General features: G+C 32.2%; 1 protein-coding gene across 2 annotated transcripts in view; it reads left to right on the top strand.

The window, feature by feature from the left end:
- The first annotated feature begins 444 nt into the window (after positions 1 to 444).
- LOC111681722 (unextended protein) overlaps positions 445 to 15123 on the top strand; it is a 37811-nt gene continuing 23132 nt past the window's right edge. For both annotated transcript variants that reach the window (XM_023443613.2, XM_046954810.1), the window contains exon 1: positions 445 to 1286. In XM_023443613.2, the coding sequence (XP_023299381.2) occupies positions 694 to 1286 (593 nt within the window). In that variant the 5' untranslated portion in view covers positions 445 to 693. The remainder of the gene's footprint in view (positions 1287 to 15123) is intronic.

Below are 15123 nucleotides of genomic sequence, written 5' to 3' on the forward strand. Positions count from 1 at the left end.
TTATTTACATATTTTACCATCTTGTTGTAAAAATTTTATATTTTGCTTTAATTTTTTATATATTTTGTTCGATAATATTCTGTTGTATTAAATTTTTTTCCAAAATTTACTATACTGTTCAAAAATGTTAAAATTTTCCATTTTGGTTCGAACATTTTCTATTTTGGTTGAAAATTTTCGAAATGTTTTTGTCTTGAGCAAAACTGTTTAATTTTGTTGTACTATTTTTAAAATTGTTTATTTTGTTTCTAATTTTTTTAATATTCAACATTTTTTCTATTAAAATCGTATTTCTCGAATACTTAAATGCTTTTTTAATCCATCTAGATTCTATATAAAACGCTACACTGTACAACACTAATTAAACAAACTAACTGGCAACACTTTATAGTTGAAAGAAGAATGGATAAAGGAAAAATAATAATAAAACTAGTCAAACAGAAGACAGCGAAGAGAGAAGTTGTGCCAGTCGGGAAGGATACAGAAAAGAACACATTTTCCTGTGCGTTTTGTGGTTAGAAAAAATAAAAAAATCTTTATTTTTCTTTGCCTCGCGAGTGTTTTTATAAATAAATCAAAAAGTGCTAAATTTAATAAAAATCATTCTTTAAATATTCATAAAATCAACAAAAAAAAAAAAGAAAAAGTGAACAGAAAAAAACAGTGAAATTGTTTAAGAATAAAGATAAAGTTATGGAAATTAAACCTTTGCCACGTTCAGAAAATTGCCAAAGACGGACTAGAAATTCCAATAGTGAAAATGCTACGGATGAAAATAATGAAATTATGATGACCCCCAGAAAAAATTCTGGTCATCGTTCATCAATAAAAATGACGGCTAATAGTAATTGTAATAGTATTAGTGGTAGTGGTAGTAAACATAAAGTGAAAAGCGGAAAATCAATGGCGCGTCCTCTTTTAGGTTTTAAAATTCACTCCTCCGCCTCTTCCTCCTTAAGTACGAGTTGTTTAAACGCGACACGTTCTTCGTTTCGTCGTACTTGGTGTCCCCTGGTTTTGAATGCATTGATTTTCATTTTATTTACAAATGCAATCAATTTTGGTAATTGTGCCGTTAACAGTGCGGCGAATAGTGATTCATTAATAAATCAGCCACAACATACAACATTTGATGACACTACAACAACAACATCATCGACTAAATATAATACATTTAACAATAATAATAATAATAATAACTACAATAATAACAACAATAAAAACTCCAACAAATTAAATGATACTCAAAATTTATTATTGCCACAATTGGCAAATCAACAGAAAAGGTGAGTGTAATACATCACTAGAAAGAATAATAAATAAAAAAAAACATTAAAAAAAGAGCAGTCAACTTATATTGTTTAACTTTTTTAGTAATTTTCTTTTTTTATTGTAATCATCTCAATTCGGTTTTGTAAAAATTTACGCATTTGAAATTAAATGAATAATAATGGAAAGAACTACCCAAATACATTTTGCGTTAACTAATCGTCGTCTGGAATGTCCCTCCCTCTCGTATTATGTGTACATATTTATAAACATTGCACACATCAACAACACTTGTTTGTACTACATTCATATGTACATACGTACATATGTATGTTTTGTTTGTGCAAATGTTAAGAAGAACATATTAACAGTTTATGTTAAGTTAACATTTATAATTTTACAACTTCTTTGTTTACTTGAGATGAGTACGTGACATGAAACAATAATAGAAAAAAATTATTACATTTGGAATAAATTTTTAATTAAATTTTAACAAACTTTTTTTAATATTTATAGTTAAATTAAGTAATATTTTTGTTAGAACGACAAATTTTTGATTAACGTTTTATGTTTTTTAATTTAAAGCTATTGTTTTTATTGCAAAATATTAAAAAATATGTACCTATATGCTCAAAAACACTATATGAGGGGAGGATATTAATTACATTTGCTGTTTGAAATATCTTTTGTCCTTCAACTGTCTTCTAAATATTATTAACTAGACTCTTAATTACAGAATAAACTGCAGTTTTTATTTTGTCAGTTCACACTACATAATACAATAGACTGTAGTACAGACTATAGACTAGACTACAATACAGACTATACTATAGATAACTCTATTGACTTTTCTATAGACAAGTCTGTTGACTTATCTTTAGTCAAGTCTGTTGACTAAACCATACTATATACTACAATTTAGTCTAGATTATAGGTTATATTCATTGAAGAATTCGGGACGAAAATCTTTTTCCGACTCAACGACGAATGTACTATTTTACAGGCTGAAATCTCAGCTATAAAGAAGTCATCTAATTGGCTTAGGTACTATCGGATATCCAACAGGGATATCAGAATCTATACTGACAGTCAAGCCGCCATAAAATTCCTGATAGGTGTGTATTCTACATCAAAACTTGTCCAAGAATGCCGGGCGTCTCTAAATAAGATGGCGAGACATTCAAGAATAACCCTCTTTTGGGTCAAAGGACACGAGGATATAACTGACAATACTACTGCTGACATTTTGGCAAAAGCCGGCACGAGGATGTACATACTGGATATAGACCAGTTCTGTGGTGTCATCAAGAAACAAATACTTGTTTATTGCTTTAGATCAGCTCAGGAACGGTGGTCTCAGGAGCACACCTGCTCGATCGCTAGGCTACTGTGGCCTCGTATGGATTCTCACAAAATATCCTACATTATAGGGCTAAAAACCGAATGTATCTCAGCGCTCTGTTATCGGTTCTTACCGGTCATTTAAAGTTCGGAAACCATGCTAGACGTATTGGTATTTCATATAATGACTTTTGTAGGAGCTGTCATAATGAAGAAGAGGAGGAATCAATTACCCATCTTCTGTGTAACTGTCCGGCCCTGCAAACGTTCCGTCATCAGGCGCTGGGCTCGTCTCGTTCAACCTGGGTGTATACTAGCATTCTTGAAATTGTCAAAGTGGGTGTGTAACTAAATACACACTACGATCTTTTGTTTCTTGAAACATATTCTTGGCCTTATCTTGTTCTATTCTGTATCTTCACTACTGTCTATATCACTATTTTTCCCTTCCAAATATTTTTTTCCTAATCTTCTTCTCTTTACAGGGGACCTTAAAGGACCCAAGTAAAGACTTACTCTTGTCAGTAAGCAGTCTGCATAACTTAACCTAACCTAGGATCATAGTTTAGACTATACTCCAGACTCTATATTATATTATAGTTCAGACTACATACTAGATTATAGTTCAATCTATAGACTAGGTATACCTTAGGCTTTACACTAGACTACAGCCAAATTATAATCCACATTATTAACTACATTATGCCCCAGACTGTAAACTAAATAATAGGAACAAAAGTCTAGAATGTATTCTTTTTATTAGGACCAGTACTCAGGGAAAGAGCCCTATTCATGAAGTGCATTGTCTGGAAGTAGCACTATATATATAGGGAGGGATGGAGGGAGTACTGCTTGTGGTCATTCGATCATGCAGATGATAGAAAAGTCTTCTGGGGGATGTTTGTTTCACATACAGCTAGTACGACTTAAGTAAGTAGTAACAAGTTCCCTAATTTGAGAAGAACACATTCCATTGTAGTATCGGTATCAAATTATTAAATAGAGTTTGAAGGTACTTACTAATAAGTACATACATTGAAGCAACTGCCCATAAATGAGAGTTAAATTCAACTGCCTTAGTATATACTGTCTAGTGTAGTCTATAGTCTAGAATATTATAAGAACTAGACTGTAATCCAGACTATAGACTAGATTACACAATAATTTGATCAAATATGAAAGATCATAATTTCTCACTGATGTTCTTCGAGAACATTTTTATGAACATTACGATTCTTTAGTTAGTAAATATCAGGAAGTATAAAAATATGTCATTATAATTCATTTACATATTTTTTGGCTAAAATAAATTTAAACATAAATATATAAAATGTATTATATCTTTTGTTTTCTTATAAAACTTGGCAAATATTTATTTTTTTCTTTCTTATCTGACAACCTTAAGTAATATTTATTTTTAATTAAAGGGGGAAAAAACTATATAAATTTTACAAAGCGTGAGAGGAATAAAAAAAATATTTACGCAGGGAATGTTTTATAGCCAGACATAAAAATATTTAGAGGTACATTGTACTTGTCTGAATTCCCATATTATATATTATATTAATAAAAAACACGTATATTTATTAACTTTTTAATTTGAAATTATGACGTTCATGAGAGGTATAAAGATACCAAATAATTTCATTTTTAAGAATATTAATTTAGACGTATTGCATCTCCGCAAAGAGTAAGTTTTGGTATTTGAAATATTCTGATATTCTAAAATTTTCCTATTCTAAAACCTTGAATAAAATTGGCCTATTCTAAAACTTTTGCATGCCTTTTGGAAAACGAAAAAGTACCCAAAAGTTTCCCTTTATGGGCACTCACGTAATTTAAACTCTACATACCTAATTTCATATTCCTAATATTATAGAAAATTCACACCAAAAAAAGTACCAGAAAGTTAACTTTTTCCGATTCTCACTAAAGTCCTACTCTACAAACTTAATTTCATTTTTCTAGCTTCAATATTTAGAAAATTCAAAATGTACCTTTTGCAGAATGAAATAGTACCAAAAAAATTCCATTGATTTGTTTTCGTCTAATCCGGAGTCTACATACTTAATTTCATATTTCTAGGCTCAATATTATAGCAAATACAAAAAGTACCTTTTAAAAAACGAAAAAGTACCAAAAAGTTCCCTTTTTGGTACTTTATGTACTTATGCATCTTACTTAAGCCAGGCTCCACATAATTAATTTCATGTTTCTTGCCAATAACAACACGCTAGTACTGCTCTCGCTCTGCTTCTCTTACTTTGCTGGTATTGCTTTTTTCCGATTTTGCTGATTATGAATAGCGATCTTCCCGAAAGCATGTCTAACAGAATGGGATCCTCTAAAAACTGATTTCAGCAAACATACAGACATCCCCCAGTGGCATGTTACCTTGGTGAAGCCTCCACTTTGGGGTTTTTGCAATCCCGGGGAATAAAGAGATGGCCAATATCTCTAGTATGGCCGGAACTAAAAAAATTGGTGACAGTCTTGCATAGATTGAAAAGAGGTCAGTCCAGAGTACCGCATAACCTGGTACTACGAGTGGCAAGTTGCCCACGGGACTATGTCCTGGCTGCTCAGTTGGTTGAGGTTCCTTCGGGATACACGTAGTGGCGGAGAGAGAATATTGGTTTAAGGACTGATATATCCTATGCCTAATGGGTTAGATAATTCTCTCTTCGAACAGGTCTGTGTACAAGCGGCATATGCTGGATACCAAAACCCAATCGATTTTGGCTCGCCAATCGCGTTATGGGACACCGACATATGCTGGGGAATTGTCAGGTTGGTATTCATTGGTTGCCTGTCATTCCGTAGATTGATTTTTATGATCATGAGAATGAAACTGATGCGATAGATTGTGTGAACAATTGAGAAAGTCCCCATATTTTGGAGATTAGTATTGATGTAGTACGCCTTCTTCACTTTGGGGAAGTTTCTCGGTGCTGTTGCCCTCTTAACAGGGTATATTAATACATGCTACGTGACTATTTGTCTTGGCAATTATTGATATTATTGACTTTGGAATTCCTACTTCTTTTGTCACATTACCGGTTCATAAAAGAGGGATTCTGATCCATTTGTTGGGTATTTCGGACTACCAAATACGTCTCTAGGTGCTGTTTCCGAATCAACAGAAGCCATCCTAGCTGGAAGTTAAGCAACGGAGCAGGAATGGTGAGATATTAGATAGCTCGAGTACTTTAGCAAAGTGCTTGTACAATGTACAAAAATTGCCACCTGAGTTCTTCAATGATGGATTCAAGGGCGATGGTAGACCGTTGTTTAAGTCTACCCAGTGGATGAAAAAGACCACCGTGTAGTAGGGCATCATGTAAAGCACTTCGACATTCATACCCTTCTCACGAAGATGAAGGGTATAATAACTTATCAGTCTGTAAAGGAGTTAATGGTTATAGTGTTTTTAATGAGCTATTAAAACTCTGTTAATTCGGAATATTAAGTACATAGATGTAAAGAATAATTTCTTCATTATATTATTATCTTATCGAGAGATTTAATCCGACGTTTAATCCTCTGTTATCGAATTCTGTTAATAAAATATGAATCATTTACAACTACAGCCACTATTTATCAATCTGAACACTTAAAGGACTACCAAATATTAAAATTCCAAACTTATTTACAAGTTCTCAAATTTCCCATTTGTAGTCTATATTTTGTTCATTCTATTTTTATTTACAATAAAACATTTATTCAAATCATTTCTTTTTCCCACTTTGACATTTTATACATTTTAGAAAAATGGCCTCACAATCAGTGTTCTAAAACTATAGTTATTTTCTGCTAAAAACAAACCAAGTGCATTGAAAAAAACCCTAAATATATCACCAGCAGACATACCAGCTCGGTACACCCGGTCTTTTCTTGTAAAAAGATTATTTAAAGAAAAAAAAAGCGCATACATATAATTTTTGCTAAATTCATTAATCTTTTAGAGAATTTGCATATAAACATTGTTATAATATACGATGACAGACGAACAGATGCCAACTGTTTCTTAACCATCAATATTTAAGAAATAAAAACAAAACAAAAAAGAAGGCACACAGTAATATAAATTGCTACTACACCGATTCCCCCTAAATTTTTTGCCTCACAAAGCCATAATAATAATATAAAAAATAAAAACATATTGTGGTATGATTCTCCCACAGCATGGCGTTTTCAAATCTCACATGTGGCGCACGCCCGCTTTTTTGCTCTGGTTACAATACGGTGTTAAGGTCAGTGTGACGTGTAAAATAGTTGTAAAACTACAAATCATCATCACGTCATCAACATCATCATCATCATCACCATCATTATGAACACCACCATCCACTTTTTAACAACAATTGGCGGCAATTTTCTTTTTGTTTATTTTTGTTTTAATTTTTCATTTAATCTTGGGAATATTTTACAGTCTTATTTATGTATTTTGTTTTTTAATTTTATTAATTCTTAGTAATTTATTATTTTGCTATTTTACTCTTCTTCTTATTTCTTGTTATAGTCACAAGATCTTTTTATATTTTTAATCGAGCGATACATTGTATAGTTGTATGCAATACTAGAGGAGCAAACCAACTGAATCAAAAAGTAGTCATATATAAAAACAGTTTTCTAAAGTCCTGGGATCTTAGATCTTGGCCTCCGGTAGGTTAGTGTTCTAGCCTGGTAGACCGGATGTGGTGGGTTCGATTCCTACCCGTGGCACTGGTTAAGGAGCGCACAACAGGCTCGATAGAGGCCTAGGTGTGTTTCTTCGGATTTTATGTGTATAAATCCTCCTTTCAAACTAACTAACTAACTAACCAACTAAATCTTTTAGAACTAAAGGGCAAAAATATCAAAATTTTGCCATAATAACCAAAACTTGTTAAGTCTAAAATTATTTTACTTTTGTTTGGAATAAATTTCTATGATAGGCCTGAATAGTTTTTAAATTTTTTGTCAATACCCAGCAAAAACTGGGTAATGCCTATCAGTTGTATTTGCTTACTTAACAACATACTTTTCAATGACTGCTACATATGGTCTGAATTACACAGAAGTAGTCTAATAAGGTCTTACTAATAATGTGTTATATAAATACTTTCTAATTCATTTGTCAACTTGTCAGTGAAGATACAGATGCTGTATACGTTTATTAATGTGATTTACAATGACTACTTTTTCTAATTACTTGTAATCATTTGTGGTAAGTACTTGCCTCCAATGATATCACCGTGTTAAAATAATGACTTAAAATGCTATTGTGTAAGTAAATTTAAGCATTTTAACTTCTTACATGGTAATGAAAGTTTTTACTGGGTAGCTATGTATGTGCTCTGTTCAAAAAAGATTCTCCTTCCTCTCTAGTAAGATTGTTGATAGAGACTATTAATATAGAGTAACTCTAATATAGAGAACAATTTTTGGACATACATATGTTAATTGAATGATTAAAATAATTATGTGAACGAATAAATTTTTGATGGACAAACAAATATACATCAATGAAGCCGCACTAACATACATGTATGCGTAATGTTTTTCTATTTGTGTGCATGTTATTAGAGTTAAACCGAACTCAAATTTACAGATCGCAAACTAAAACAAGTAAGAGAGTTATATTCGACTATGCCGAATCTTTTATATCCACCAACAAACCGTAAGCTGTAAATGGAATACTCCATTATAAACAGTAATGTGACTTAAATTAGTTTTCTGAAGGGGTCCTTATATGGGGGAAGGGTCAATTATTGACCAATTGTCATAAAACTCGGTAAAGAGTATAGATTTTTGGCAAAAATTTTTTTGCTCGCAAGAAACTTATATTGATTTTCTGCGCTAAACTCGAATTTTTAAGTCAATAATAGGCGTTAAAGTCATTTTTTGAAGGGCACCTTATATGAGGGGTCAATTATGTACTGATCCTCATAAAATTTGATAGTGAGAATTTGACTCATATAAGACTTATTTATGTCGAATTTCTTAGCCATACATGCATTTTTAAAATAGATGTGATTATAAAGGATGTATTTCTGGGGGCTATGAGAAAACGTGGATCTGTCGTGGACTGTCCATTTTTAATACCAAACAAAACCTACCTTTAAGAAAAATTTGTGGAAAATTTCAACTCTCTAGCTAGAAACGAAGTCACAAAATTTAATAAGTACTTCTGTGTACACGAGGAGTGACTTAAAAGTTATGTGCAGATCCTTCACTTTAACGTCACAAAGTGTTATGAAGTACATATCGCCATGTAAAGCTGGAGGTCCACACAACGGGTTCTACGCTTTCTCGCATACTACGCGTATGACAAAAAAAAGAGAATCAATTTATTTGTATACTGAAACTTACAAGTACAAAAGCGTAGAATGACTTGACGATTAGAATGTTAACTACTTTCTACTTTTATAAGCGTCAGTTAAAGCGTAGAATGCGAAGTAGGTATAAGAATCACGTAATGCTTTGATGGGAAGTGTGGACCTCCGACATAACGTGGAATGCATACGAAGTTATAAGCAAAATCCTTTCGATCATAATTCCATTCTAGCATCTTTGATTTACTCTTATATAGACTTGATCAAAACCGCAATTATAGGTAAACGTATGAATGTCATACGTGAACGTCGTCCGCGAACTACAACAGATAAATCTGCTGCGGAACACAATGGTGTTTTGGTAACTTTCTAAATGCAGCAACTGACCCAACGCCTACTGAGCTAGCTGCCCTAAAATCTATATGTATATGTATATGCCCAGCATGAGGTTAGAGTCATCATGATGCCTACCACATAGTTAATTGTCTAGCAGACTCTTTTTGACATAGACCAATGTATTAAGTAGTAAAATGCTTGGCTGAACAACCTGATCGAAATTGTATAGTTTAAGCTGTTACAACGACAATCATCATTTCACGTGAAATATGTTCCCTTTTCACTTTTTTCGTTCATTAACTTTTTTGTCGTGAAAAAATTGCCCTGTTGTGAAATTTGTTCCATACAAAATCAACTATTGTGAATGAATTGTTCACAACAAGTTCACGATAGGGATATAAAAAATTTTAGGTGAACACAATTTTCACTTCTTTTGACGATAGAGGTGAATATCTAGGATCTTCCAGGGAACTCCGAAAAATTTCTGTTTGGTGTCTTTTTTTGATGTCATCATCGACCAGAATGATTACTTTATAACTGGATTCGAAGGAAAAACATTTCGAATTTTTATGTTAAATACATTCACCCCTATCGCCAAACATCATTTCACGCGAAATATGTTCCCTTTTCACTTTTTTCGTGAAAAAACTTTTTGTCTTGAATAAAATTTTCCTGTTGTGAAATCTGTTTGATGGAATTTAACATTAAACAGCTTTTCCATACAAAATTAACTATTGTGAATAGCAATTTTCGCTTCCAGGAAAATGAAAATTTCAAGGGAACAAAATTTTCACTTCTATTGTGTTTTAAAAACTTTTTCTTTCCAATCGAAATACGGAGTAACCAACACCCCAGAATTTCTTTGAGAAAGGTTGTATTCAAAAAGTTTATTATGCTCTTATAATTCAAAAGATATTCAGTTTGTTTTTTTAGATATGATGGGACTACAGTTAGACTGAAACTTCCAAACATGAACAATTTTAAAAACAGATGTGTTTGGAATAAGCCTATCATATTTTTGAATCTTTCAAATCGGTATCTATTTCAACATTAAAAGAAATGTTCAATTTTTTTATTTTTCAAATTTTAAAGAAATAATAAGGGTTTTCATGTAAACGCTTAAGTTTGCCATTTGTGCAAAAGGGCAAGTTTATTCGACTTGTTTCATGAAATCCCTGTTCAAATTCTGTTCAATTACGAACAGTTAAAAACAATGTGAAAAAAATTTTACAAAATATGTTTAAAATGTGAATAGTCAAGTCCATAAATTCAAAAGTGAACAATAGCGGAAGGATTTATTAAATGCACAATGTGTTTGCGCAAGTTTGCCAGTCTAAATAGTCGCTCAAACTTATAAGGTTTGTGCAAATCAATTTCCATACAAGTCAATTGCTAGAATGGAAACTTGCACAGGTTGCACAGTTTACGAGGGTTTTGAACGTTTAAATGAATACCCTTAATATATATATATTTATTAACAACTTTATACCTAATTTTATACATACGCATCTTTGTGTTTGTGTAATTTTTATTAAAATATAATTTTTATTTAACATTTTCATTTACACTTACAATATCCATACAACAATCAGAATTTGTTCGTTCCAGTGTTAAATAAACTTTTTTAAGTACAAACTTGTTTTTATTTTTTTAAATAATTTCTTATGTACAATTTTGGTCGTATGTTGATGACTCAATTATTTGTTATTTTTTTCGGTTTTTTATTTGTTTTCTTTTCTTCGTACAATGTACAATTTTGGTCGTATGTTGATGACTCAATTATTTGTTATTTTTTTCGGTTTTTTATTTGTTTTCTTTTCTTCGTAATATCCATATTTATTTTTACTTGTAGTGTATGCAAATTAAAATATTTTGTTTGTTAATATTGTTATTACTTTTTTACAATCATACAAGTTGTTTGCGATATCAAACCCTCAAAAAGAATATTTTGTTTACGTTGTTGTTTATTTCCTTTATTAATTGGATCAGGTTTCATTTTTTGGTTTAATAAAAATTTGGTTATTTTTATAATTGTTTTTTTATTTTTGCTTGTTATTATACATTGAGATTGTAAATTTTGTTTTTATGTATATAGTACAGATTGACCATGTTAATGTGTTTGCTTTGCATATTTCACATGAATTTAATTGTTTTAAATTAAGTTGCAATGTAAACAATATTAGCCGGTATAATAACAGGATATACATATTATATGTTATGAAAATAAAATGTTTTAAATGTTTTGATTTTGAAAAAAATTCACACTTTATTGTTGAATTTTTTTCAAGCTTAGGGATGTGAATAGTGAGATCAGTTATTAAAATTGTATTTGATTGGCTCATGTGCGACAATCTGATTGTCTTATAGTACTACTCACTACTTCTTGAGCTAAAGATATCGAACAGCAACAGCATTACGACAACTTCTGCAGAAGTCATTGTACTCGAGGCGCTTTCTTCTGGTATGATTTCATAGTGTCATAGTTAGAACAGCAATCTTATATGCTACCAAAGAAATATTAACAGCAAACTTTAGAGGCATCTTATATAGAGGCTTCGTGGAGCTTGTTGAAACAAACTGATTTGATCCATTTTTACACACATAGTGCAATTAAAACTATTTAAAGGGAAATACCAATAAAGGCATCGATCCTCGATTTATGATAAAACCTCAATTTTCAACATAATAAGTCCCACTAAAAGAAGAAGCTCAATTTTCAGCTTTGGAATATGTCTACGTGTTGCCGTGTTGAACTTTTTTCACGTTGGTGCTTTATCAACAACTGGGAAAGGAGACTACCCAGTTGTCCTACTTAAAAAAGAAGTTCAATTTTCAGCGAATTCACACCTGTTGCCGTGTTGAACTTTTTTCTTTTACCCGGGAGTGTAATAACACCGATCAGGAAATTCAAACAATAAGTGTCTAAGTACTTTACCTGTTGCTGTGTTGAACTTATTTCCTTTACCGGGGAGTGCAATAATACAGTTGTAGTCTTTCATCAAGGTTACATGCTTTCAGGGGAGACACTGATTCCACAAGTTATCGGAGGTCTTTACATGAACATCTGCCGTTTCGAACTTATTTCCCGTTGTTCTTTTTCATTCACACGGTGAACTTCTTTGGCAACTTATCATCGCCCCTTTGTGTATCTTAGTCACAGGTGACAATTTTCGTAAATAGTTCTGCCGGTCCATGTACAAGCACATTGTTCAAGTACTCAAGCTATCTATTCTCTGACTATTGCTGCCCCTTTGCTTAACTTGTTTACATTACTTCCGTTTCTTGAAGTTGAGTCGGCAACATTATCTGGAAACGTATTCTTTAGAGCGAAACATGAATCCAACAAATAAGCCGAGGACTCTTTCATTACTCACAGAGGACTTATTAAACCCTTAATATATACCTAGACAAGATAACTTACATCCTTTACCATTCAACACAGCACACTTACCACACTCACTCTAAGTATACAGGTGCCACAATTCCGCACACCCTTCATTCATTCTGTATCACATACGCTTAACACCAATTCATTTACAACGCTTAGTCCTACAGTACCGAACTTATCCCGAATTATAGTCTTCATCCTACATAAGCCTTTTAACCAACATTCTCTTTCAGCGAATTTGAGCTTAAACTACAGCCACCACGTTCAGTGCGAAGGTCCCTCTCTAATAATTGGTATGGTAAAGTTGAAAACTCTTTCGTAAGGGCTACGGGTTCCTATGGTATCAGAATATGTAGTTCGACCCCATGTCAAATCATTCCAAGGAAAGGTCAAGGATACATTTCACCATCACCAGTTTATAGTCCCGGCAGACTAGAGGTACTGGTAAAAACCCCGGGATTACAATAACACCAAAATAGGGTCGTTTATTAAGGTAACATACTCCCGGAAGGAAATTTAGAGCTGATCTTAAGCAACTGCATATGAAATGTAAAAATTTGTCTGATATCAATACGTCCTAATTAACTCTCCTTTCAACGAATTCAGTTAACAAGAAGTTTATAGTAGAGGAGACAGAGCTTTCCCTGAAGCATAAAGTAAGACATTGACTCCACCAATTGTTGCTTTAATGACCGGAGCTTTTTTAATGAGCTGCTAAGTTTATTGATCAACTCTTAATTTATCAAGTGCAGCTTAGTTAGAATTGGGTTCGACATTATTCATGTTACCTTCGATGTCTTAGATGGCTACAAAATAATAATATTTGTATGCTAGCGAACATTTACTATGACCCATTGCATCAAAAGATGCAAGACTGTAGTTCTCATTACATCTAACTACCATATAAGGAACTAAGGCATGCTTTTTAAATCAGTAGAAGCCAGGCATTAAAAAAAATTTTCTAATTTCAGATGATACGCAAGAATAATACCATTCTGACATTTTTTGAATAGAAACAAGTAAGAAATTATAGTCGGTCGAGGCCGATCATATAATACCCTACACCTGTTACAAAAAGTAAAATCTGGTAAAATTTTCATAATAAAACACTTAAGTTGAATAAAACTGTGGACATTTAAGTCAAATTTTTAGGCCTTCGGTAGGTTAGTGGTTAGTGTTCTAATCTGGTAGACCGGAGGTGGTGGGTTCGATTCGCAACAGGCCCGATAGAGGCCTAGGTGTATTTCTTCGGATTTGATGTATATATGTACATCCTCCTTTCAAACTAACTAAGTCAAATTTTGAAGGGGACTTTTTATAGCGGCAGGATCAAATAAAGCTCTATAATTATAGAGTTCATGGGGGTCATCATGAACTCGTTTTGCAGTTTTATGTCGACATACGAGTATATTAAACATAAATATGAACTTATAAGTCCTATTTGGCGGGTCCAGTTGTATGGGGCTAGGTAAAATAATGGCGAAATGTTAACCATTTTCAAAAGGCTTCATCTACGGTAGCATAGAAGATCATGTGGCAAATTTCAATTATCTCAAAAATTATGACCTGTAGTTTGATTAAAAGGTTTACAAGCCCTATTTGGGGGTTCAGTTGTATGGGGGCTAGGTGAAATTATGGACCGATCTTAACCATTTTCAATAAGCTTCGTCCCTGAAAGAAGATCATGTACCAAAATTCATTGAATTATCTTCAAAATTGCAATTTTAAGGTTTACATGGACGGTTGTTATTTTCGTTTTATAAATACTATACCTAGTCCTTAAAGCTGATTGGCTTTCACTGTATATCAACTTCGTATATTCAGTAAAACATATGTCAAAACGAATATATCACTTTTTCTTCTTTAAATTTTCTTTGTTAAGATATTGTAGAAATCTATAAACATAAAAATATTAGCGGATATGATTCATAAATTCTAATATGTTTATATGTTGATCATTTAAAACGCAACCAATTAAACAATTGACAAAATAATTATGCCAAAATGACGCAAATGAAAACATATACATTTGATCTTTTTAACCATCCATAAACAAACTTTTAAGATGAATTATTATTTGTTAATAATAAATTTCAAAAATATTATATATTTTTAAATGTTTGTTATACACTTTTAGTCCATATGTACATATATATTTTTATACCCTTCACCTTCGTGAGAATGGTATATATAAATTTGTCATTCCGTTTGTAATTTCTATAATATAATTTTCAGACCCCATAAAGTATATACATATATTCTGGATCTTTATAGGTAGCGGAGTTGATTAAGCTATGTCCGTCTGTGTGTTTGTTGAAATCATTTTTTAGAGGAAAGCAGATATCGGCAATATCCGAATCTTTAACAATTCTATTAGACATGCTTTCGACAAGATCGCTATTTTAAATCAGCAACATCGGCCCATAAATACCGGAGATATGAGTACAAATTCGAGACCACCTCTGAAAATTT

The sequence above is a fragment of the Lucilia cuprina genome, chromosome 2 (assembly GCF_022045245.1).
Source record: "Lucilia cuprina isolate Lc7/37 chromosome 2, ASM2204524v1, whole genome shotgun sequence".
NCBI lineage: Eukaryota > Metazoa > Arthropoda > Insecta > Diptera > Calliphoridae > Lucilia > Lucilia cuprina.